We start from the raw sequence: 24016 nt of genomic DNA, 5'->3' as shown, positions 1-24016 counted from the left end.
CTTAGAGGTTTTATTACAATCCAGCAATATATGCTCAACACTAAATACATGCAGCAGAAATTTAACAAAATAATTTGTTACATTTCACATCTGTACTGCAATCACAAAATCTACCCCTTTGCATTTCATGCCCTTTTTCTTGCAACTTCCTTCGTTCCTATACTCACACATCTTCCAACTGATTATAGTAGTTCATATGCCTGAGGAGGTAGACACAAAAACTTAGGCCATAATGGATCTGTTAATCCTGAAAATTTGAGAGAAGACCTGTGTATTTTGGCAATATACCCTGCAGCCTTTGTAGATATTCCCTCTGAAACAGTTGAAAACTCTCAGCCTCTGATCACTCATGTATTGACATGACTTTGACTTGTGAAACTGAAGTGAGAGGCTGCCATAAAAATTATGATTGTAAAAAATCGTTATGGATGCAAAATGGCTTAATTGGGTGTGTTAAATCTTGATGGAGTTGATCAGCTTGGAACTCGGATGCAGATCCTGCATTTAATTTTGTTTGCTTGCCATTTTTCTTTACTTTGTTGTTGTTCAAGGATGCATTGGAGAGGTCCCTGCTACCCTATTGTGTAAAATTGTTTAGCCAAGAATCATAGCATGTGTCCAATAGGAGTTATACTTCCAAACATCAAAAAATAAGTAGCCAGTAATTCTTTACACACTTTGGTGAGTGAAACAGCTGAGACACTTGTGAATTTTTATTTCCTGGAAAGTGGAATTGGCTGAGAGCTGGTTTTCTTCCTTCCTGGCATAACTGCCAAACTAGTATTAATAACTAAATGGGACAAAACCCTATTTTCAAAAAAATGGAAGCAAAGTGCTTTCTTCCCTGGAGTAAAAACAGTTACAGGAAGTTGAGGATGCACCCCAATGCCTTCCTGTGTAGGTGTCTGTCATTGCTGGAAAATTTTGGGTTCCATATTTCCAGACACAGACCCTTGAAGTGCAACTAAAGCACATCACCCTACTCATGTTATGAACAACCACTGAGTCACAGAAACATGAGTAGGTTGTTGCATCATTTCCTTGGTTCTGGGTCTTGCGCAAATTAGAAACTGCACCTCTTGTCTTCCTTTTTCTCCCCCCTCCCCTCCGCCTCTCTCTCTATAGCGTTTGTCACGTACCAATTTATTTTTCAACAAGAACTTGATTACATGTTATATTGCTATGTGAATTAAACAGATGTTAACATCTGCATTGTTGCTGATGGAGGAAGAAGAGAGGAGCAGGCACACCACACTCCCAATAACAGTGTTTAACCTGTGGCCTTCAAGATATTGTTAGACTATAACTCCTATCAGTCCCAGTTTGCATGGCCGATGGTCAAGAATGATGGAATGATGTAAGTTGTAATCCAACAACATTTGGAGGGCCAAAGTGTCCCAGCTCCTGGCATACTTTCTTTGAGGAATGTTTCCACCTTCATTTATAGCAAGAAGCTGTAGAATGGCTTTCTTTTCTCCCCATCCATCCCCCACCACTCAATAAGCATTTATATTGTTGTTGAGCAAATGAGATTTTTTTCCTCAGCAAGTGAGCCATTGCAACTTGGAGTGCTGTCAAAATTATTATAATTATTAAAATGTATATACTGCCATTCATCCAAGGATCACAGGACAGTTTGCAATATTCTATGTAGCTCAGCAAATGCCATGGACATCTTATTTCCTAAATGCATATGCCATTTAGGACCGTAACACCAAGATCCTGCCTACAAGGAGGGGTGTAAGGGCTGAAGTAAATTAAGATGAATACAGAATTTGCTGTGAAACTAATTTGCTATTCCTTGGAGTGTGACTGCTTTCCCTATCATATATGGGAGCACAAGTCATCCAGCTTTTTTAAAAAAAGAGTGGAGATCAGCAAGATGACTCCTGGCATCTTTTGTATTTATTGATTATATAATGAAAACTTGTCTTTGAATTAAGAGTTGCAGGACTATCTCCAAAAGGATGGAGTAGCAGCATGACTTCATTGTCTGGATAAGCTCTGTCTCTCAACCCCATGACTAGTATAAGCCCCCTTTCATGCATGATGTGTAGATATATTCAGTGGAAAGCCTACATATGTAGAGGTCTGTAGGGCTAGCCATATTACATTTTACATTCCTACTATTTTGATACCCTCACTCCAACTTCTGTCTGACATACACTAGAGCAGATTGGCCAAGAGCTGAGCCAGTTATATTTCAGACAGTGAATTAAGGACAATGGCTATCATGACCTTTCAAGATACATACCATTGATTGTCCCAGTTGGATAAGGGGTGGGGGTGGGAAGAAGCAGCTGCAGGAAGCCTAGATAAACCTAAATGTGAACAACAAGTTTGTGGCTTCTTACAAAGAACAGGATGCTATCTTTGCCAGAGCGGTCTCTTACCCCACCCTTGATTTGCTTCTGGGTACTTTAAAAAAGACATAAGAAAGAAAAGGAAGAAGAAGAAGCACAACATCTATATCCAAGTAAATGTGTAAGTATCTTGTACACTCTAGGTGGAATTGAAGCAACATTAACTCCTCCTGAAACTTGGAAATAACTACTGAGATATCTTCAGCTCTAGGACAATGCCTGAGAGAACTACTATTTCTGCCATTTGCACTATGCAATCCATTATTTACTTAATTCATTTACCTGAAACCTGCTTTAATCTGGTCCCAAGTTGTTCAGTAATAATGCCTTGGTATTAGTTAGGTATTAGTAACAACACACTGAAGATAGTCCAGTACCGAATAGGCAGACAGAGCAGTTTCCCCAATATAATGTAATATGTGCATATCCAAGTACTGCATTTAACAACTTCACTGCAGTATCCTGCAGCAGCAGCAGCAGCAGCTTCCAGACCAGTCTGAAGGGAAGCCCCCAAGAGAGCACATTACAGTTGTGCAGTTGTGAGGATACCAATGCATGGATCATGGTGGCCAAGCTAGCCCTGTTCAGGAAAGGACATACTTGGTATACCAGTCTAAGTTGATGATAGGTGCTCCTTGCCAAAGAGGTTGCTTGGTCCTACAATGACAAAGATGGATTCAAGAGGACCTGAAAGCTATGTAGCCATTCTTTCAGAGGGAATGCAGTTTGTAGCAAGCTCACAAACTCCTGGACTTAGCTATTTTGTCAAAACTTCCAGAGAGACTTTGACACATAGTTCCAATTTTCCTTACTGCCCCCCCCCCCCCAGAAATGTATCAGTGGCAGACTTGGGCTTTCAAATTTCAGTGGCATCCTGTGCAACGCCAAAATTTGGTGCGCACACACACCGCCTCTCAACATACGTTCTATAAGTCACTGTTGCGGCGCCCTCTCAGCTCTGCCCCCAGTGTGGGCAAACTGGTCGTGCTCCCCTAAATCCACCTCTGAATATATGCAGCAGCGTTACATATTTTCTCCAATTGAGATGTACAGCTAAAGTCAATCATGTAATAGTAGTAGTAACATGAAATGTTTAGGGAGTAGCCAAGCTTCCATTTTACAGACATCTTAAGAATGCATATCCAGACCTCCTCCAATATGGACAGCTGCTTACTTGGACAGAAGTCCCAACAGCTGCTCTCCTTTTTCTGGCCCACACATCATTGAGTCGATCCAGTTTCAGGCTTTATGATGCAACAGCGCTTGCAGCTGCACTTGTTTCAAAAGAAGGGTGTTACATTTTCAGTGGTTCCTGAAAATACAAAATTGGCTAAAAGAAAGAAGTTTGAGACAGCCGTTTCCTGCACTGTTGAGGTGGGGAGGGGTAATATTTATTTATTTTTGTACTAAGCAGATGTAAAAGCTACAGAAACTGAGTTCAGGGAGAAAAGAGAGCAATTAGTAGAAATTTGCTGCTTCCAGCAAAATGCGTCCTCCTGGTCATATTTTTCAAGGGCACGTTTGCCTTTCTTAGCTGCCTGCATCTAATACAGATCTTAGTAAGAGCAGATCGTGTTAGTTCTTTGAATGGCTTATCAGCACATGCAGCTAAACCTGCCATATGAAGCCCAACCACAAAGCAGCAACAATTTGTGTGAAGCCTGAAGTTCTGAGTGCAGAAATATATCCTGCAGGCACAACCCAGTGCTAAAAGCAAGACTGTTCAATACTGCACTCCACCATGGGGTTAGTGGTATGCTACTAACTAGAGGATGTGATTGCATTAAGGTACAGTATCTCTGGCACAGTCCTTGTGCATATGCAGTCTTTGTGTTTATATTAATGTAAAGAAATTGCAAAGCTCACTTGTCACTGTAAGGCTTGGTTCTAATAGTACACTGAAACACTTTCTAGGTTCTCAAGCTTGATCCATTCCAGAAGTCCATTCCAAAACCAAAGCGTTCCAAAACCAAGGTGTGCTTTCCCATAGAAAGTAATGCAAAATGGGTTAATCTGTTCCAGGCTTTTAAAAACAACCCCTAAAACAGCAATTTAACATGAATTTTACTATCCAATGAGACCATTGATCTATAAAATGAAAGCAATAATCAATGTACTGTACTATAAAATAAATAAGACAGTATTGTAGTACTGTGCTTTCATGAGCTTTCCATGTGTATCTGAAGAAGTGTGCATGCACATGAAAGCTCATACCAATAACAAACTTAGATGGTCTCTAAGGTGCTACTGGAAGGAATTTACATATTATGGCATTTGACTAGCCTGTTTGTGTCTTTGTAAGAACGATAACAGCATTTCAAAAAGTTTCTGTAGCAATCATATCGAGACTTGTAGCTGGTTACATGTTACCTTTTCTGAAGAACCACAGACGGAAACCCCCCTTTCCTTTTTCTTGCCTTCCGTGATTTTTTTTTGTTACTAGAACCCATGACAGCACAGGAAGTAGGTTTATTTTACACAGAGCCAGACCTTAAATAGCATTCTTTGCAAATCCCCCCCCCCCAAATATTGAAATTCAAAGAAATTAAGAAAATGGCAGTTAGAACTCAAACTACATCCTTGAAATAGTATATCCTCTTTCCAGACAGAACAGAGTAAAACCTCCTGACAAATAACAGATTTGTATTAGTTAAGTTCTAGCCCCACTTACCTGAGACTAAGGGCTCATCCTCACTTGCCTTTTGCCTCACTCTTTCCAAGAAGAAGTCCATGCTTTAACACTCCAAGCATTCATTCATTCATTCATTCATTCATTCATTTATTTATTTATTTTGCCCTGAGCTTCCCTCAGGAAAATCACTCTGTACAGCTAAACCAGAGCAAATGTCAATTCTGGTTTTCTGCAGATGGATGTTTATAAGCCCTAAGCCTTATTGAATTCCACACGACTTCCATTTGAGTAGATATCATTAGCTTGCACTGTAAGACTGACTGTCCTACTAATTATAATGAAACAAACTTGTTCAGTTTTCCCATAATTTACACCTTGGTATCCAAATGCAGTTTAGACAAACCTTTGCACTTTTAATGCAAGTTATGTGTCAAAGCCTCAACATTAATCTGTATTTAAATTATATTAAATTAACATAATTCAATTTAGGGCTATTAACCACATTAAACTGAGAGCAGCACTGTTAAATGTCCAAGCAGCTTTTTCTTTCTTCTCATTCAGCTTCATTTTATCTAAACTCCCAGGGGAATGAAGATGAGAACATCTCGTCCTTTAATTAGCCGAAGTTTCGCTCAATGAGAATACTATGCATTAGGTCTGATTTGGGCTATATGGAGCACACCAAAGCTTTAGGGAGCAATTCAGTGCTACCACTAATCCTCTATTTCTGGCAGTCCTCCTGACCACATCAGAGTGGGGCCAGATAAGGCCCTGTCTTTTATGTGGACTCGGATAACCAAAGTTTGATTATAAAGGCTCTATTTTGTGCCTTAGTTAAGCTTTTGAAAAATGTAAGTTCCTGAATATGGAACTTACATATGGAATATGCTGGCATTTTCAGGGTCTTGTGCCATTAAAGTGAAGGTATGCAAGGAGGCATCTCTCTCTACCTCCTTCAGCAGCCTTAAAACAGAACCTCACTTTTTCTACTTGGGTACACAGATCCATGTATGAAACACACACATACGTGATCCAGCAAGTTTGAAGACCAGCTGTGCAGAATTGGGTGTGCTTCTTGCTACCACCCGCAACCACAAAATCCTCTGGAGCAGTGTTGGGAAAGAACTGGGATGATGCTACTGAGTTTTATTGTTTGTTTATAAAGTTTATTGTTTGTTTATAAAGTTTAATATCCCACTCTTGAGAACTGAAAAGCCTTGCAGTTAAGGATTAAAAATGAGGAACCAGTGGAAGCAGATAATAGGATGCAACCCAAAAAGAAACACAGACTGAAAATGAGGTATAATTTCCATGTACAGGTTCACATGTGAACTAAAACTGTATCACCCATGCAATGCAACTGGTGTTACAACTCCAGATTCTTTGCACTGTAAGACAGTGTGCTTGTTGTGCAGAATCAAAAGCAGATTACAGTACATTGGGGTGGGGAAGATTCCCCCCCCCCCCCAGTTATCCATGCTGTTTCTTAAACCATCTGTGTTGACTGAACATGTCTCTTTAACTACAATTATTTAATGACTCCTCTAATAAATTGCTGTTTCATGACACAGTAACCAGTTACTGGTTTGGCAATAGTTTGTTTAGCTTGGATAGTGTGTTTAGCTGCTTTTCCTTTTTTAATTATATGGGATGGATGTTCTCTTGGATTTCGTTTGGTTTACATGTAGGACAACTAGATGGAAACTCACTATGAAATGATGAACTTGCTGTTTCCAGCTGAAAATAAAGATTTTGTAGATTCAGTGTATTGTACCTACAAGTGGAGTCAACAGCGGAGCATGTGAGTCAGATACCTCCTCTCTTTGAGTGGGAGTGTGTCTAGTTTCGGTGTGAGGTCTAGTTTAGTGGGTGGGCATCCTATGGTTTTCCATATGTTGTTTCATTTCATCTCCCACCAGCCTCAGCCAACATCGCCAATGATCAGGGATGATGGGAGTTGTTGTCCAGCAACATCTAGAGGGTCACAGGCTAGCCAGCTTTGCTTTAGATACTTGTAGTCTAAACTGGGAAGTAAATACTGCTGGGGTCAATAAGGCTTGCCCAAGTAAGCGTGCACAGGATGGTAGCTTTAGGTAATTTTTTAGGAGGAACAATGATCGAAATTGCGGTCCATTGTTGTTGTTCTTAAGAATTTAATAAGATTCCAGAGCTTTCAGGAACAGAAACCTCCTGCAGCAGCCTGTGTATGGGTTTGTTTGGCACATCAGGTTATCTAACTTTGAAATATGTTAGCTTGCATGAGTACTGACTGTGTGCCTTTTTATTTATATTTACATTTTATAGTAGTATACTTTGCCTTTCAACCAATAGCCCTTGATGTGGCTGTTTAGAGTGTTTTCTCATTTCTGTTAAATACTTACACCACTTGAATTTTATTTGTTGATAAAATACTAAGAGTGTGGCCTGGGGGGGGGGCGGACTTAGCTCTATAATGTGAGCCATCTTGCTAACTGTTTTAAAGCCAAATCATTTTTGTACTTTGAATTCTCCAGTTTGGGGTCATCGCAGTGTTTTGAAATACATATAGTAGAAAAGGGCTGACACGAGGGGAAAGATTCTTCTTTTAAAATAACACCCCACAAAAGAGAAGGTTGTCTTGCCACAACAGTGGTTCTGATTTCCCAGGATATTTTTCCATTTTCTCTAAAATATTCAATCCTTGTTCTCCATGCCAAGGGGAACACTGAAGCAATGAAAGTGTGTGCTTGTGTCTTGGGAGGAGTCCTGTCCTCAGGCAGACATGCTGTGTTTGGTCAATTACTCTTCTGTAATTTTCCATGCACCGCCTATAAACATCAGAGAATTCTGCAAAACTTCATTTGTCATCTGTCTTGAAAAACCAAGCTATCATTTTTCAGAAGAACAAATATCTATCTGCTGATGATTGAGCTAGTAGATGTTTGCAAAGCTCTGCAGGGAAAACAAGATACACCATTCTTCTGTATCTTACTTTGATTTAAGATCACACTATTTCAACAGAAGTTATTAATACTGGTGTCCATTTTTTTTTATACTTCTATGGTTTTTAAGGCTGTGAATTCTCTTTTAGGCAACTGAATTCCAAGCTTCTTGTCTCGAAGCAGTGTCTATGTTTTTCTTGTGTTTGAGCTTTTGGGGATTAATTATAAATAAAATTTTGTATCTAGGAGCACAGGCATCATTTGTACTTCTCATCCTCATACACAGGCTGCATATATCACACTAAGTCAAACTATGGTTTTATTAACTCAGAATTTGGTGAAACAAGCCACGCTTAAGCCACAAACCATCCAACCAAACAAATAATCCTAGGTCTGTTTTGTTTTTCATTGACTTGTTTCCTCCCCCCACTTTCCTCTCCTTGCTCTCCTGAAAGCCATTGAAGTACCCTGCTCTTGCTCACTGGATCACAGTACCCCCTTCCCATTGGCCAGCTGCTAGAGAGGAGGTGTGGAAATTTTCTCTTGAGTGCTTCATTTGCTGTTGTCAACAGCTAATTCCCCACCTTCCCCTATCAAAGAAATACCTGGAGTTCTTAGCAGTACACAGTTTCTTAACCCGTTTACTTGCTCCACTTTGCTGCTGCAATGTTTATTGGCTTTATTTCCCCAGCTGCACTTTATAGAAAATTTAGGGAGAGTTAAAGACCACAAAGCACACCCTTGCTTAATGCACACACTGGCATCCTAGTTCACCTAGGTCAGTTCAGGGAGTGAAAGTGTGACATGATTATTGTGTCTGCTGCTACCTGTGTGAATTGTTTTTGAAACCATGAACAGCAGGTATCTGGCACATAAACATGACTTGAAACCCTTCCCTACAGGTTAAAGAGGCATGTAATAAAGCTGCATTTAGTTGCAATCTTTCAACAGTGCAATCTTTCAACAGTGCAAACATGGACTAAGAAAATAATTCAAAAAGGTCCCTTTTAAGTTTTCCTCTGCTATGCATGTTGCAGCTGTGAAACAAAAGCCACATTGGTAGGGAAACTGATATTGTTACCAGGCAGAGTTGGCAGTGACAATGGCTTAGCACTGAGAGCAATTTTGCTTTACAGCTGCTCTTGCGTAATGTCTCTGCTTGGTGGACAATTTCGATTGTCAAATCACACTTAAAGCATAGTTAAGGAAGTCCCCATGTTTGCACATAATGTTAAATCATAGTTAAGTTCAGTAAGCCAACAAATATCCATGGCTTATCTCCACTAATGAACCATAGTTAAGGCACTGGGCTTGGTTTGCAAATAATTCTAAACCATGGTCCATGCAAATCAGGCCACATGAATTAGGGTTTTAAGTTGTACTCTGACAAATACAACACTGGGATAGCCACATTTTAATGGCAGTTCATTTAAATATTTTGATTTTGTGCAGATTTTATAATATGCTTTAACACTTTAAATAGAATTCTGTACTGAAGAAATCTGCCCACACCAAATTGTTCGGCTTTCTGAGAGCAGGCTTTTTCTCAACTGCTGCTTGTTTGTCTTTAACCACTGTTGACACTGATTTCTGTTTTCTGTTCTGAAGTACTCTCCAGACTTCATGACAGGGAGATAATTCTTGGCTGTTTTAAATGGGGAAAATCATCCAAATTTGGAAGGCCATTCCCCACCCCCACTCCAGTTGCCTCAGAAGTAAAACATGTCCATTGTGTAGTTATGTTAACTTGCAGAATTAGTATCTGTTAAGAGGACTGGTTATCAGTCATAGCTCTTCTGGTCAAGGATGCCTGTAACTTATTAACTAGAAATGGCTTCTGCAGTTGGGGAAAAAGAAATAGAAAGTAAGTTCAGTGTTAAACCAACATGTAAGGATGGAATAATTGTGCTTTCATCCTAGCTTCTGCTTATTTGCTCTGACATCATGCAAGTAGGTCAAAAGTTCAAGGATGACAGTGATTTGCTCTGGGTGTGATCCAGCAGTCTGTGATGCCTGGTAACCTTTTGTTGGCAGTATGGTGTTCATTTGCACTGTAAGCCGCAGGACAATGGACAAACAGAGGACCCAATTTATAGTTGCCAATTTACATGCCATGATTTAAGTTTTCTTTTATCTTTTTTGTTAATGCATGTGAGGACAGCATGCGTAACCTTTCCCTATTGCAATGTCTTCATGAACATAGGTTCATATAGTAATGAGTTTGTGGATGCCAGATCCTCCCCTAAATTCCTGGGTCTAGTGGTTCTTGGAGTTTATTTTTTTTTTTTTAATCATATTTATTAAAATTTCCAATAATAACAGAATAAAGAAGATAGAAAAGATAAAGAAAGAAAAGAAAGAAAAAAGACCAATTTTAAACCCTTATTTTCATAACCTTCTTTCTGGGACTCCCTCCTTCCCCTCCCGACTGTATTCCCCTTTCCCTACGTTGGTTCCACAAGTTCTCATTCCCAATTTAACCTAATATGTTATGCCTAATAGCCAATTTAAATTACAATCTTAACATCACTCCTCACCTTTAACAAAATAGAACAAAGATTTTTTTCCCCAAAATCTACCCCGCTTCCTTCCACGAATTCCCCCTTTTCTTTTTTTTTCCAAAACTTGTTAAATCAAAATACCAAAGTTATATATAAAAAAAAATTTAAAAGATAGAAAATAGAAGAAGGTTCCAGAAGTTGATTACATAGCCTTTGGATTCTAGAATTCCCCCTCCCTTCCCCGGTTTAGATTCCCTATGTCCATCAGTCTGTATGTTGTCGGCCTGGAGGTCTCAAGTCCACAGCCAAACTTTCTCAATTCATCTTGCCGGTTTTCTTTAAATTTACTTGTTTTGATGATGTTTAATTTCAAAAGTCCAGTCTAATCGAGGCCTTTAATTTCCCTTGATCATTGTTACTCCTCCCATTGTTCTTGCCGTGGCGTAGTTGGTCCTTTACTCTTTTGTTTCTTACTTTCTCAGGTTTCTGTCTTGTTCAGCTGCAAAACCATTCTTATTCTGAAATCTAGTATCTCTACAGAGGTTTGTTATTCAGGAGCTTACTTAAATAGAAAGATTCTATTGTGTTGTCACCTCTGTAGACAAAACAAATATTTCAGTTTTGCTACTTTCCCAGGAGCTAAGACCAGTAGTACACATCCCAGAGTAGTTTTCCATATACGCCGCTTGTAATGTCCCAAAGCCCCTCTAGAGGGATTGCAATAACTTTGTGTCCTCTCATCCAAAAGTCAAATTGTTGTTTCTTTTTCCACCCGACATTTTGTATCGATATTTATATCCAATTGTATCAAAATTAACCAGCAAAATACTTGTAGCAAAGTCCTCTTTATATTCTCAAGATTTGACAGCTACTTTGACAGCTGTCAAACTCTCCATCTCTCTCCGCCAGGTTCTCTGAATCGCCCCGGTTCCCGGGGGGGGGGTTGCCTTTTCCCTCTCACCCTCGACTCTCCTCCAGCACAATTCTTGTAATGATTCCATCGTGGAATTTGGTATTTTTAATCAGCAATAAACTTCTGAATTGATCTTGGTTTCTCAGTCCTTGTTTTAGCATGTTTACAATCAGGGAGGGGACTGACTTCCTTTTTAGATCCCCCCCGCTCGTGCCGAATCCGAAAAAAAAATTCCTTTTTTTTTCCTCCTTTTGTACCCGGTTACCCAATTACTCACGGGTTTTTGTTAAATGTCCGAATTTCAAATGGAAGAAGCCAGCGCTCTCCGACGAATGGCATGCGGCTGCACTCGGCAGGGGAAGCGATAGACTCAAAGTACCACGCCACTCCCAGGCACCCGATCCGTAGCCTTTAAAAAGGCTCCTTCACGAGTCGGGAGGGCGCTGACGGTACCAGCCGAGTCCCCATGTCCACGGGCCCCGTGCCCGTGGTTTTTAAGGGTCCCCGCGTCGCCGGCGCGGTAGGACCCAGCCCCTGCCGAGCCGACTCCCTCCGGAGCTCGGAGGGAGTCCGCCATTCGGCGATGGCGCCAACCCGGAAGTCGTGGTTCTTGGAGTTTAATCAGTGCTTAGAGTCTTAACATGGGTTGCCAGGTGTTGAATTTAGCAGTGTCAAAATACAGGTCAAACCAGTTTTTTAGTGCTCAGGAAATCACCTGGGAGAAGAGCCATAATGGAGAACAAAAGAAAGGTAATGGGCAACCAAACAAAGCAGATACGCTGTGCTGGACAGCAGATGGGTGTGAGTCCCCACTTCCACTGTGAGATAGTTAGCAGGAAGAAAGCAGAGTTGTACAGTATTTGGATTGCAGTTGGTTGGGATATGGGCTAGAGAGAGAGAAGTGTCAGGCTGTTAAATGCAGCAAGCTGAGCAGAGGGTCAGAGAGACATCATTTCTTTCTGCATCCAAGGCTGCAGCAATGAGAGAGACAGGACCCTCTTGGAGTGTAATGCTTTACACCCTTCCATCATCATAGGCGCAGGTTGTATATGTGTGTAATTATCATAAAGACACCACAGTCTCTGCTGTGCCTCAGTTCCAAAGGAAACAAGAACCCTGGGTAAGCAACTGGACCCCTGGAATCTCACACCACTCAGAGACTGGAATGGTGTGCAACAACATGTTGTCAGATACTGCTGGCTTGCCACCACAATGCAATCTTTTTTATGTTTTCTGGTAGCATTTTATCAGTAACCTATGAAGAAACAGATTAGGGAACTATATAATGCCCCAACAAGGAATCAAAAAGAAGTATTTAATATATAGTAAATGTATGTAAAGATATCCTTTGCTTCTAAAGCTGCCTGTAACATTGGCACTGAAGCAGCATGGTTTTAGCTTGTTTTAAACAGCTATTTATGTTGAGTGCCAACATTAATTGCTCTGATTCTGCCCCCAGCTTAACAGTGCAAAGTTCAGACTTGTTCAAAGGAAAACCAATTGCTGCAGATCCTTTAAGATCCAGGTATCCTTTAAGCTTCATTGTTACCATCTTCACTTTACATATTCTAAAACCTGGTTTGTTTGTTTGTTTGTTAGTTTGTTTATTAGATTTTTTTACCCACTCCTTCACCATGGTATACAATAATAGAAAAAATTACAATTCTAAAACACATAAAACCATTCCAAGTGGAACAGAAACATTTGCCTTGTTCATTTTAGTTTAGTTATGCCTCGTATCTCAGGTCATGCTTTATTCCTTTCCCTGGAGCCTGAGTGATTCCAGCATTCAGTGCAATGGAAACTGCTCTGGTTTTGTGGGCTTCTGGTGAGTCTCACTGAGGTAGTGGTGGGAGATGATACATATGTTTTGGTTTTTACATTTTTTTATTTTTATTGCACTGAAGTTGTTGCTCACCCTTTGATTAATAAATAGTGCTTGTAACAGAGCTGTTGTTAGGACATACAGTGGTACCTCGGGTTAAGAACTTAATTCATTCCGGAGATCCGTTCTTAACCTGAAACTGTTCTTAACCTGAAGCACCACGTTAGCTAATGGGGCCTCCTGCTGCTGCCACGCCGCCGGAGCACAATTTCTGTTCTCATCCTGAAGCAAAGTTCTTAACCCGAGGTACTATTTCTGGGTTAGAGGAGTCTGTAACCTGAAGTGTATGTAACCTGAAGCATATATAACCCAAGGTACCACTGTATAGCTATAGAGATATAGATAGACAGATATAATCACAAAGGCTGGTGATGAAGCAGAGTATAGCTACTATGAAACATGACTCCCCTCCCTCTCCCATTTCCTTTTTTAAAAATGGAGTATTCCTAAATCTCTGGCAAATCAGCTGGTAGATAATAAAATAACAAAATCTTGGATGACATCTCCTCCCTCCCTCTCCTGCAGCAATCAGAAGTAAAACTATGCCCAGTGTGTGTAGTTCTGTTACATAAGAAATAAACAAGAAACCCAGCAGCATTTACTTGCATGCTTTAGATTTCAGACTTTGCCACAAGCTCTGGGCGCTTTGTTAGGTAAGAAACAGAGGTTTGTTCAGATGCAAGTCTAGGCTGTTGGCACAGTAAATAACAGACGAACAGCAATAAATGAGACATCGTGCCTTGAAGCCCCAAAATATGTGAACACTCAGTAGTACTGTTATATAAATGCTACAAAAAGGATCTGAAAGAGCAAAGCTGTTCTCTCAAAGTATGATTTGGTTTCTCGGTGCTTTTTGCATTAAAAAGCCATTATTGGGGAGGAACAGCAGGGGAGGGCTTTTGTCTTCATAGCCAGCTGTAGACTTCCCAGAAGAACCAGATCGCCCAAAGTTGAATCAAGGATGTTGGACTACATACACTCTGATCCAGCAGGAGTTGTTACATATATTTGTGTTGCTGAGATGCAGATTTTATTATCCACTTGCTCATTAATTAGTTGATAGGTTTAACAGGTAGCCCAAATCGAGCTATATTTATTCCAACGTAGGTCCTACAGATTCCAACCAAATGTGTTCGCAAATAAGCATCGTTAGGATTGCAACCTTAAATTTTGTGTTGGATGTTTTAACTTCACTTTTCTCTGCAGTGGTGTTACTCACTTTGGTTCTTTAAAAAACCTGTGCAGCACATAGGCCAGCTGATAAGAGGGGGAGCATAGCCAAAATTTTAATTTGATTATAGCCTGACTCACCAGGTAATCCACTTTATGCGGTGCATAAAGTTCTCCAGCTGCACCTGCACAGCTGAGAAAAGTTCACGTTTCAGTGGAGAAATTGCAACAGCACTTTGAACTTTGATTCCATTCCTTTGAAAGATAACTGCAAGTCAAAACAACTGCTGAAATGATTAAACGGTATCTGCTAGCAACAATCAGTTCTTCACAATAGGCAATAACAGATGAAAACCTGAATAAGGCCTTAGCAAATTTAAACAGCTATCAAAGAGTGCAAATAGTATTAACGTCTGTACTTTGAACACTCCCCGCTTTTCTCCCCCCTTGCTTCTCTCTTGCTTGGGTGGAGCAGCAAAACTGGCAGCAATTCTTATATATCTCATAGATAGCTTAGTCTTCCAGAAACTGCAATAGTGTATAGGGTGGGAGTCAACATGCACCTCCTAATGCAGGTCCACTTCATGCGATGGCCCTGTTTTTTCATGCATTTCAGAAACTAGATGTCGGGGAGTGGTGCCACTTGCAGCAGTAAAATCTGAATCCACTCCTCTGAAGGGAGGTGAACAATTTTCACAGCTATTTTTCAGTGTTTGCAATGAATACCTAGGTGCTAGAGAGCGCCACACACAGTGTAAGGAATACATAGTGTTTTCCAAGTGAAATTTGACTGTCCATCAGTGGCTGCTAGCCATGATGACCAAGTCACAGCTGGGGAGGGTCCTGCTTGCATAGGCATCTGGTTGGTCACTGTGAGAACAGAATGGGGGACTAGATGAGCCTTTGACCTGATCCAACAGGGCCCTTCTTACATTACGTTTGTATCCTCCATTTCTAAGGGTCATGCTGTACGTAACTACTGTTTGGAAGTCAGCATTTTATGAATATAGATATGATCTGCCAGGACATTATGTGAACTTTCCCCAGTTTCCTGCTCTATTTACCTGGCTCCCATTATGCCTTTGGGCTAATTCACAGTAAAGTTTCCCTATAAGAAATAAGCCAAAGCTCTTTTAAATTGTCTTCAGATGGAGTTAGCTAAATTTATGCTCAATTAATTTTATACTGCATCGCTCTGCCAATGAAGCAGAAGAGGGTGTGGGGTTCTAATCTCAAGAGTCTCATGCTCTTGCTATGAATCTTCTGAAAGGAAGTAAGTTATACACTATCTTCCTAATATATCAGCTAGGCTGGGGCAATGATTAAATTAGAAATAACATTTTGCTCCTTATATGTTTCTCATGAGTAAGGAGACCCACGTATTCAAATGTTTATGTCCCTGTCATTTTGGCAACATTACAAGTAAAGTGTATGATAACGCTTTGCAGGGAGATGGGTGATAAGATTGGATGTTGACAGAGTTATAAGTTGGTGATCCAGTTAGATCTCCAAACAAAGTAACTAGTCTTCATACCATATAAGACTTCCCATTGTTCTCATTTCAAGAGATGATGCCAGATGACTGATTTATAGAGTGTGAGGGGTTCAGTTTAGTAAATGTGAAGTAGACTTCCACACCTAATGCATATGTTTCTCTGCCAAGAAGATGGTACAAACTTTGCAGGGGACCATGACATGGGCCATGATGAAGAGATCATCAAGATTTGGGGGAAATTGAGTTTAGCAAACAGCCACTTGTGGCTGAAGCAGATAGACAGGAAATGCTTCTCAAAACATTGCATCTTTGCCGCCTGAGGCAAAATGGGAAAGTAGCTGTAGCCTAACTTACTGGGGATCACATGGTGGTGGGTTCCAGCAAGATCTCTTGAGATTTCTTGAAAACCCTCACAAGTTCTCGCCAGAAGCCACTTCTCTTCACTTCTCCAGCAGTGACGCCCCTTGGATTCTGCCTCCTAAGCCAGCTGCCTCAGTCCACCTCATGGGTGGGCCAGCCCTGGGATCTGTAGCCCAGCTTCATCTGGGTGGGCCACAAGTTCCCCACCCCTACTAATGAGCCTGTTAAAGTAATCCCTCCTGATATGGGAATTGGTATATGCAGCTACTTATCATCTCAGAGTATCTCTGGCTTTTGCATATATATATGATTAATGACCCGCTCTTCCTTCAGTGCAAGTGCACATGAATGTTGATGCTGAGTCATATCCTGGACTCTTTCACCCCTAAGCCCTTCGAATTTTGCTTTTCTATTAAGGTCAGTTAAATGAAAGTGTAAAATTCCCCACAGGTTGCAAACCTCTAGGGTGTTGCCTGCCAGCTTGAGACAATGCAATTCACCTGTTTGTTTTTCTCTCACCCCCGAAGGTCACTGAGCATTCCCAGAAAAGTCAAGTATCAAACGGAATCTCAAATAATGTTACTAGGTGGGAAGTAAGAGGGAAGCAGAGAGTGATTTAACAGCCATCCTAAGTCAATTTCCTAGAGTCCCTGAGAGACTGCTGTGTCAAGTGCCTGAGGCTGCTTATAAGAGTTGCTTGTTTGGCTGTTTGCTCCTGACCCTGGTCATGTGCCAGTAGGTTTCAAGCAGCTGGGGAGGCAGAGGCCAAGTGAACATTCATAACATTACCATTTATGTCTGAGATGGGAAATTGGGATGGGCAGTAACCAAAGGCCTGAGTGCTCATGATTTGGATACACTCTGAGGAAGTCCTAATTCCTAGGAATGTATTTGTTACGCACACATTTGCACATACGCATCTGGCCTCCTATTCAGTGCTTGGAAAGGAGTTGACACCTTAAGTGACGGTTAAGAAAAGTGGTGAAGCTTATCTCCCAAGTTGCATGTGATCTGATCATTTGCCCCTTTTTTGCAGCTTCTTTTCGCTCCGCACCAAAGTTCTTTGCTTCAGCCTCTTTCCACCCTTTCTCTAGCGTCAAAATGCTGTGTTTATAAAATTTCTGGTTACAAACTTATCTGGGGAAAACAGAAAGAAGAGGAAAATCCCCTTTCTTGTGTGTGAAGAAGTTTCTGTCTCCAGACTGCTGGTTTGTGTTGCTGTTTTTATGTAGACCCATGTGATTATGTTTTATCCAACCTCTGGGTCCCCTTTCTTGTTTGTTGCCTTGATCTGTCATCCTTCTCTCCAAAGGGCTAGTGATGAAATCAAAGGCAGGACTGCAGGGAGAGTGGCTGGAGGGCTTATTGTCTCCTACTATTTTGCTCTGTTGCTGCTGGCTTCTGTTAAAATAAAAAACTGCTGAAAGAGGAACAGTGATATGAAGTTCCATCCGATTATAAATTCAAACCCCATGCTCCTGGGCTGTTTTGTTGTGATTGGCTAAATCGTTGGTATTTTGTGTGTTCCTGTGATTAGATAACAGATCCACAGACATTCCACTATCTTGAAAGAAATTACATAAGGGGCTTGGAAGCAGGCATTAAATGCATATTCTCGTTTCTAAAATTTGAGTGTTTCATCAAATAAGGAAAATAATAGTACAACAGGGTCACATAGGACAAATACATATAACATGGATAATGATATATAAAAAAAGCAAACATTAAAAACAAGTGACATTTTACTAAAAATTACTGGTGTTATTTTCTTTTTTATCAACAACTATACTTTTAGCAGATGCCAAAAAATGCAGTAAAAGTTCCTGCCTAATATTAATGGGCAGGGAATTCCAAGTGTTGGGTGCTTCCATATTAAAGGATAGATTTCTTGCAACTGCAGAACAAACCTTTTGTGGCACTAGAGAGGCAGTGTGTTCCTGGTTAGTTAGCATTGACCACAGGACCAGAAATCATTGCCATTTCTCTAACTCAGCTACTTTTGGCATCATCACACTGACTGTCTGGTCCCTAATTGGCTAGGACCACTAAAGTAGATATCAGAGCAGAGAAATGGTACTGAATTATTTGCAGTCCAGGAGAAAAAATAGCTGTGTACAATGCTAGGGAACCTCCACCCATAAAAATAAGCAGGTTTGGGGCAATATTTTGAACCCCTCAAAGGCTCATTTGCCCTGAAAATATTTCTAGGCTAACATTTCAACACATCCCTATCTGAAAACTGTATAGCCTTTATATTGCAAGGTGTTCAGTCTAGCTCTTTACTAGAGCTTAATTTTGTCACTGCCTGTGTTGCTATTCCTGCTTGTGTTGACTTGTAAACAGCCTTGTGCCAAGGTGTATAAGTATAAGCATCATCTGATGAAACCTATTGCAGCAAAACAAGTTTTATATGACCATAATCTTCTGCTTTATCTGAACAGATAAGAATTGTGACTGCGCTAGCATATCTTCCGATAATATTGTGCAGTTGTAAAAAAACACCAAGCTGTTTTATAAGGCTTTAGCTGGACTTGGGAGCTGCCATTTTGTCAGGGAATCAGGTGATTCCTTCGCAGTGTTGAAATTTTTCAGGCGTGCTTCTAGCCTTTATGATAGAAGAGAAGCTGAGGAATCTGGAAGCATCTCTTTGAAGCCTCAGGATCAGCTGAAAAACTGGGCAGTGCTTCTATTATGCACATGTTGGTGCTTCAGCTCTGCTTTCAGCTCTGCCCTTTAGGCTCTTTATTCTGAAACTTTTAAAGCAACCTTTCACAGCCAAATTTAAGAAAATTGGAAACACGACGCTTGCTAGTTAAATTGTTTGAATGACCCAAATATTATTTACTTCAGTGTGTTGTGGAATGTCTTCAGCTCAGAGTTGTTACTTTCTTTTTATACCATGCAACAATATTCACTTCTTTCCGGCCTCGTGATTTCTTTATTTTTAATCTCAGTTGTGTAAATTGTGTCTGCTTCAAGGTTGTACATGTATCCTAAGGCATAGTAAGCAACAATTAACATAGGTGACGTGAGATTGTAATTTTGGAAGAGATCCCTGTTGGTTCTGTGCTCTTAGAACTATAATTTATTTGTTTAAAACTTAACCCCTGTTTCCTTAAAGGCTTAGGGTGGATAACAGCAATTTTAAAGTTTGAGGAACTCGAATTGCAGGAGCCATGTGACTAAGCTTTGTGGGCAGGTTACCATGTGCCTTTAAACGTGAGTTGTGTGTATGGCTTCTAGCTATATGCTGGCAAGCATAGCAGTTTTGCTTCATGTTCCTCTAGTCTAGTACCTAATTACTTAAAGGCTGGAGCAGATGGGGCTCATCATCTATGAGAAGGAAAACTCTGATCCTAAACCTCTGTTGCCTTGAGAGATATCTTTGGGAGAAGAAAATGCTAAGAAGCCTACACCAATCCAGAATGGAGTCCCTAAGACAGTTGGATGGCACCTCGTACACCTCATTCCAGCAACTCCTGCAGCCAAGCTGATACCAAACCTATGGCTCTCGGGGAGTTCATGTCAGTGCTGCTAACACAGTGGTTTGTCTTCTTCCCTGGAGGCACACTCTTGAGATCAATGAATGGCAACCACCACTGCAACAACAATAGGAGTTGGCACAAAATAAGGCCCATGTACTGAATTATGCTGAAGAGAATCGGAAGAAATTATGAAATAAAAGCAGGTTTCCAATTATTTAGGAAAAATCCTACACACATGCATGTATGCAATGTATGCAAAAACAAAACAAACAAAAAAAAACGGCCTTAACAGAAACAAGACTTGCAAGTTTCCATTTTTAAATAAAAATTGAATGCCTTTAGGATAAAACTCTAGATACCCTGATAATAACTAAGCCCTCTCTAAAAGACAAACAAACAGGACAATGCCTGCTCTGTGTCATGCCACTTCACTTCCAGAAGGGTCCTGAATTTTTATGGCTTGATTGTGTATTTTGAAATGAACTCCATATTGCTTCAGTTTCATGTTGAGATTTATCATAGCCAAAAGACATGAGGAAAAGAATGAAAGCTGTGTCAAGCAAGGCCATAGCTCATCCTAGGTAAAAGCATGCCAATGGGGACAAGAGGGAGGTGCAGCTTTGGCAGAAGAACAGCTGTGAGCGCGAACTTGTGAAATGTTGACACAGCAATGAGAAGAGTTGGCCCTGTAGCTTCTCAGGATATGAACTGCATTGATATGCTCTTCCTCTCCATCTGCTGATTTATGCCTCCCGCCTCTTTACCCTGAAACACAAGCACTTGAAGATTGTGTCTGCTATTTCATATATGAGGAATGGGAGAAAGCCAATTTGAAAGAAGTTGTATTAACCATCACCTGTTAATGCTGTCATAAATCTAATTAATTTTCGGGGGGGGAGGAGGTGCCTCAGTTTAACAGCAAGATATCCAAAATTCTGTGAGCCCAGTAGTTTCGGGTGGCCTGTTGTAAGATTGAAACTTCCCAGTGTAGTCATCTGTATGTGAGAGGAAGAAGAAACTATTATGCATGTGTTGCTTCACTGACTCTTTGAATTGCAGACAAGGGTATAGATTGAAATACATAATTGAACAGAGATTGTGGTTAATGAAGTTATCTGCATAAGATTTAGCATAATGAGCTGTTTCAGACATTGTCATAAACCATTGTTTTACATGACAGAATTGAGCCACATTGACCCTTATGCTTGTCCCCTCCCCTCTCTCCCTCTGGCACAGTCATATGAATATTTCACTTCTGTTTTTTATTATGATTATTAAGCACAGCTGCTTGTTTTGACCAGCCCAACAAACCATGCTTAATCTTAACTCTGGTTTTCTGTGCAACAAGCCAAATTTAAGCCATGGTTAAGAAGCTGCCTTGTATTTTTTAAACAAACCATACTTAAGGTTAGCCACAATTTAGGGTTTGGGTGTTCACTAAACTGAGGTCAATCAAAAAATGGAAGTGAAAGCTTCCGATCTCCCCTTTGCAACGCTGTCAGAGGAGAGGAGTAGTGGATGAGACCACGGTTTATTATGTAACAATAAATCATGGTTTATCATGACATCCAGGATGGCCCAACCAGCATAAGGCACAGTGGCATCCAGATTCTTTGATTTTACTGTGGGAGTCTGAGGTCATGAAATATCACTTGGCCTTAAGAGAGGAGTGACGGGGAGAGATAATGGAATTGCTACACCTCTTCCTAAAAGGGCTCTGGGCAGTTCAATCAGTCCACTCAGTTGTGTGGAGCCCATTCTGTGCAGCAGTGCTGCATGTTTTTCTGATAACTTAAATCATACCCATGCAAACCAATTTTGTTCTGGCATTTTAGAGACCACATAGTGAAAATCGCCAAAGTCATGCCACAAATGGCTTGCCTCATTAGACCATGCTCCCTGTGGTTGCGTTCCACTAGTTTTCTGAGTGCGGCCTTAACTGATTGTGGAAATAGCCTCTTAGCTGGGTCAGCAGTTTCGTCCTGATCTTAACTTTGTTTATATCTTCTCTTTCTTCGTCTTCTTGTGTTATAAATACAACGTATGTGCTCATTGTGCTATTGGGTCCTTACCTGCTGGGCAAAAGGCTACTTACAGTTGTCAGGTATATGCATGACATGGGGCAGGTTTTGACATAATTTCATGCATGTGAAGTTCAGTATACTCTCCATTTCTGAAGGCTACCGTTGTTTCTGAGGTATACACTAAATACATGCACTCGGTTTTGCTCTTTTTATCAGTAGGTTGACAGTGATTTCTCTGGAATTCAGCAAAAGCAAGGGTGTTTCTTCACTTATGGGGAAGTGTGAGAGTCCTAGTGATGTCAGAGACATTTTGTACTGTGAGACACTAGGTGTTATGTGAATATGCAGATGCTGAGGTTGGCCATACAATCCCCACCTTAATATTACCGTAAATCATCCCTTTAAAGCCCCAGGCTCCTGACATCTTCCTCCCTCATCCCTGAAAGGAAAATCTGAAGGGATTGCAAAATTCCTCTTCAATTCCCTTAAGTAGTTTTGGTTTTAAAGTTTTGTTTTAAGAAAAACAAAATTATTGGTTCGTTGGCTCCAATCAATGCATAACTCTTGCTGGGATCAATATATGCAATCTACAATGGACCAATAAAAAAGGTTGGAAGTGCAGTGTGTCCCAAAGTAATGCCTACAGAAAGTCAAGGTCACCCTTGTTAAAAACTGCTGTACTTGGAGAAAAACACTGAAATGCTTAAGTCGCAGGAATGGGCTCGCTTGCCACAAAATGCCCAAAATAAATATTTAGTGTTCAAATTGGGACAGCAAGTCTGAAAGTTTCTTTGCACTCAGTTCCCTTTCTCAGTTAGCCCTGATAGCATGAAATTCATTTAGGAAATGAGGCAAAGAAAAATAAACTGAAAAGCCTGGTTTCATGGAGGCTTGCCTGAGCACAGCAAGTGTACAAGCCCTCCACTGTGCTTGTACTGTTTTCATTTGAACAGCTTTGCCAAAAGACTCCATTCACCATGCTTACGCTCTGGCCTTGATAAGACCCAAAACAACATTGCGTGTTCTTTAAAGCAACATCAAGAAATCGTTCTCAAATTCAGTTTATCGCTTACTGCATTTGAAAACTGGACTATAGACTATCCCAAGTGTTTTTATGACTGCAGAATCTAATACAAAAGATAGCTCTACAGCTTTGAATAGTTACTCTTTTAATTCCAATTACTTCCAAAATCTACAGCTATTAAATACTATAGGGTTTTGAAAAATATTATAAGCTGGGAGGTACTAGATTTTCTTGCCAATCTTAAAATTATCACTGATAAATTGATAAAATTGAACATGTGTGAATGGGGTAAAATATTTTTTGAAGACTGCATTTTATTTTCGTAATGGAAAAAATATTTTTATAATGGAAGAATGACTTGTCTTGTTTAACTCTCTGGGTGCATTTTGAGTGACCGCTGCCATTTTTTCTATAGGTGGTATCAGAAGCTGCTGGACAAGGGGTTTCTATTGATGCCAATGACACCTTCAACTACTGGAACTGGCCTAATGCTGTCATCTTTGCTGCTACTGTGATTACAACCATTGGTGAGTATTTGGCTTGCTCTTGCTTTCTGAATATTCTCCTTCTTAAACCTCTGGTGAGCAAAGAATGCATAAGTCCCCCATGACATTGTTGCGAAGAAGATGGTAAAATGTGGGTTGAGTGAGGTAACTGTTAGGTGAATTTGTAGCTGGTTGACTGACCAAACCCAAAGAGTTCTCACTAATGGTTCCACATCATCCTGGAAAAAATAGACAATTTGGGTGACTGAAGGTTCTGTTCTGACCCCATTGGTGTTCAATATCTTTATAAATGACTTGGATGAAGGAATTGAAGGGATGCTCATCATATTTGCAGATGACAGCAAACTGGGAGGGGTAACCAATGGTGCAGAAGACAGAATAGGCATTCAAGAGGACCTTAACCAATTGGAGAACTGGACCTGAATTAACAAAATGAATTTCAGTAGGGACAAATGTCAGGTTCTTCCCTTAGGCAGGGATAACCAGCTGCACAAATATAAGATGGGGAACACGTGGACTGCCAGCAGTACATGTGAAAAGGAACAAGGGGTCTTAGTAGACCACAAGCTTAATATGAGTCAACAGTGTGATGCAGCAGCAAAAAGAAAAAGCTATTGCTATTCTAGGCTGCATCAGTGGAAGCCACAATCACAGTCATAGTCCTGCTCTATTCTGCCATGGTTAGATCACACCTAGAGTATTGTGTCGAGTTCTGGGTACCACAATTTTGAGTCACA

At 40.5% G+C, this 24016-nt stretch overlaps 1 protein-coding gene across 2 annotated transcripts in view; it reads left to right on the top strand.

Annotated features, from left to right (window-relative positions):
* Nucleotides 1-24016, top strand: part of KCNK5 (potassium two pore domain channel subfamily K member 5) — a 41461-nt gene that overhangs the window by 5783 nt on the left and 11662 nt on the right. For both annotated transcript variants that reach the window (XM_081000006.1, XM_081000005.1), the window contains one exon: nt 23189-23300. In XM_081000006.1, coding sequence (XP_080856132.1) covers nt 23189-23300 — 112 coding nt within the window. The remainder of the gene's footprint in view (nt 1-23188; nt 23301-24016) is intronic.

Source organism: Podarcis pityusensis (assembly GCF_964106645.2).
Source record: "Podarcis pityusensis genome assembly, chromosome: 3".
NCBI lineage: Eukaryota > Metazoa > Chordata > Lepidosauria > Squamata > Lacertidae > Podarcis > Podarcis pityusensis.
The sequence above is the reverse complement of the archived record's forward strand: the minus strand, read 5'-3'. Positions and strand labels throughout refer to the sequence as shown.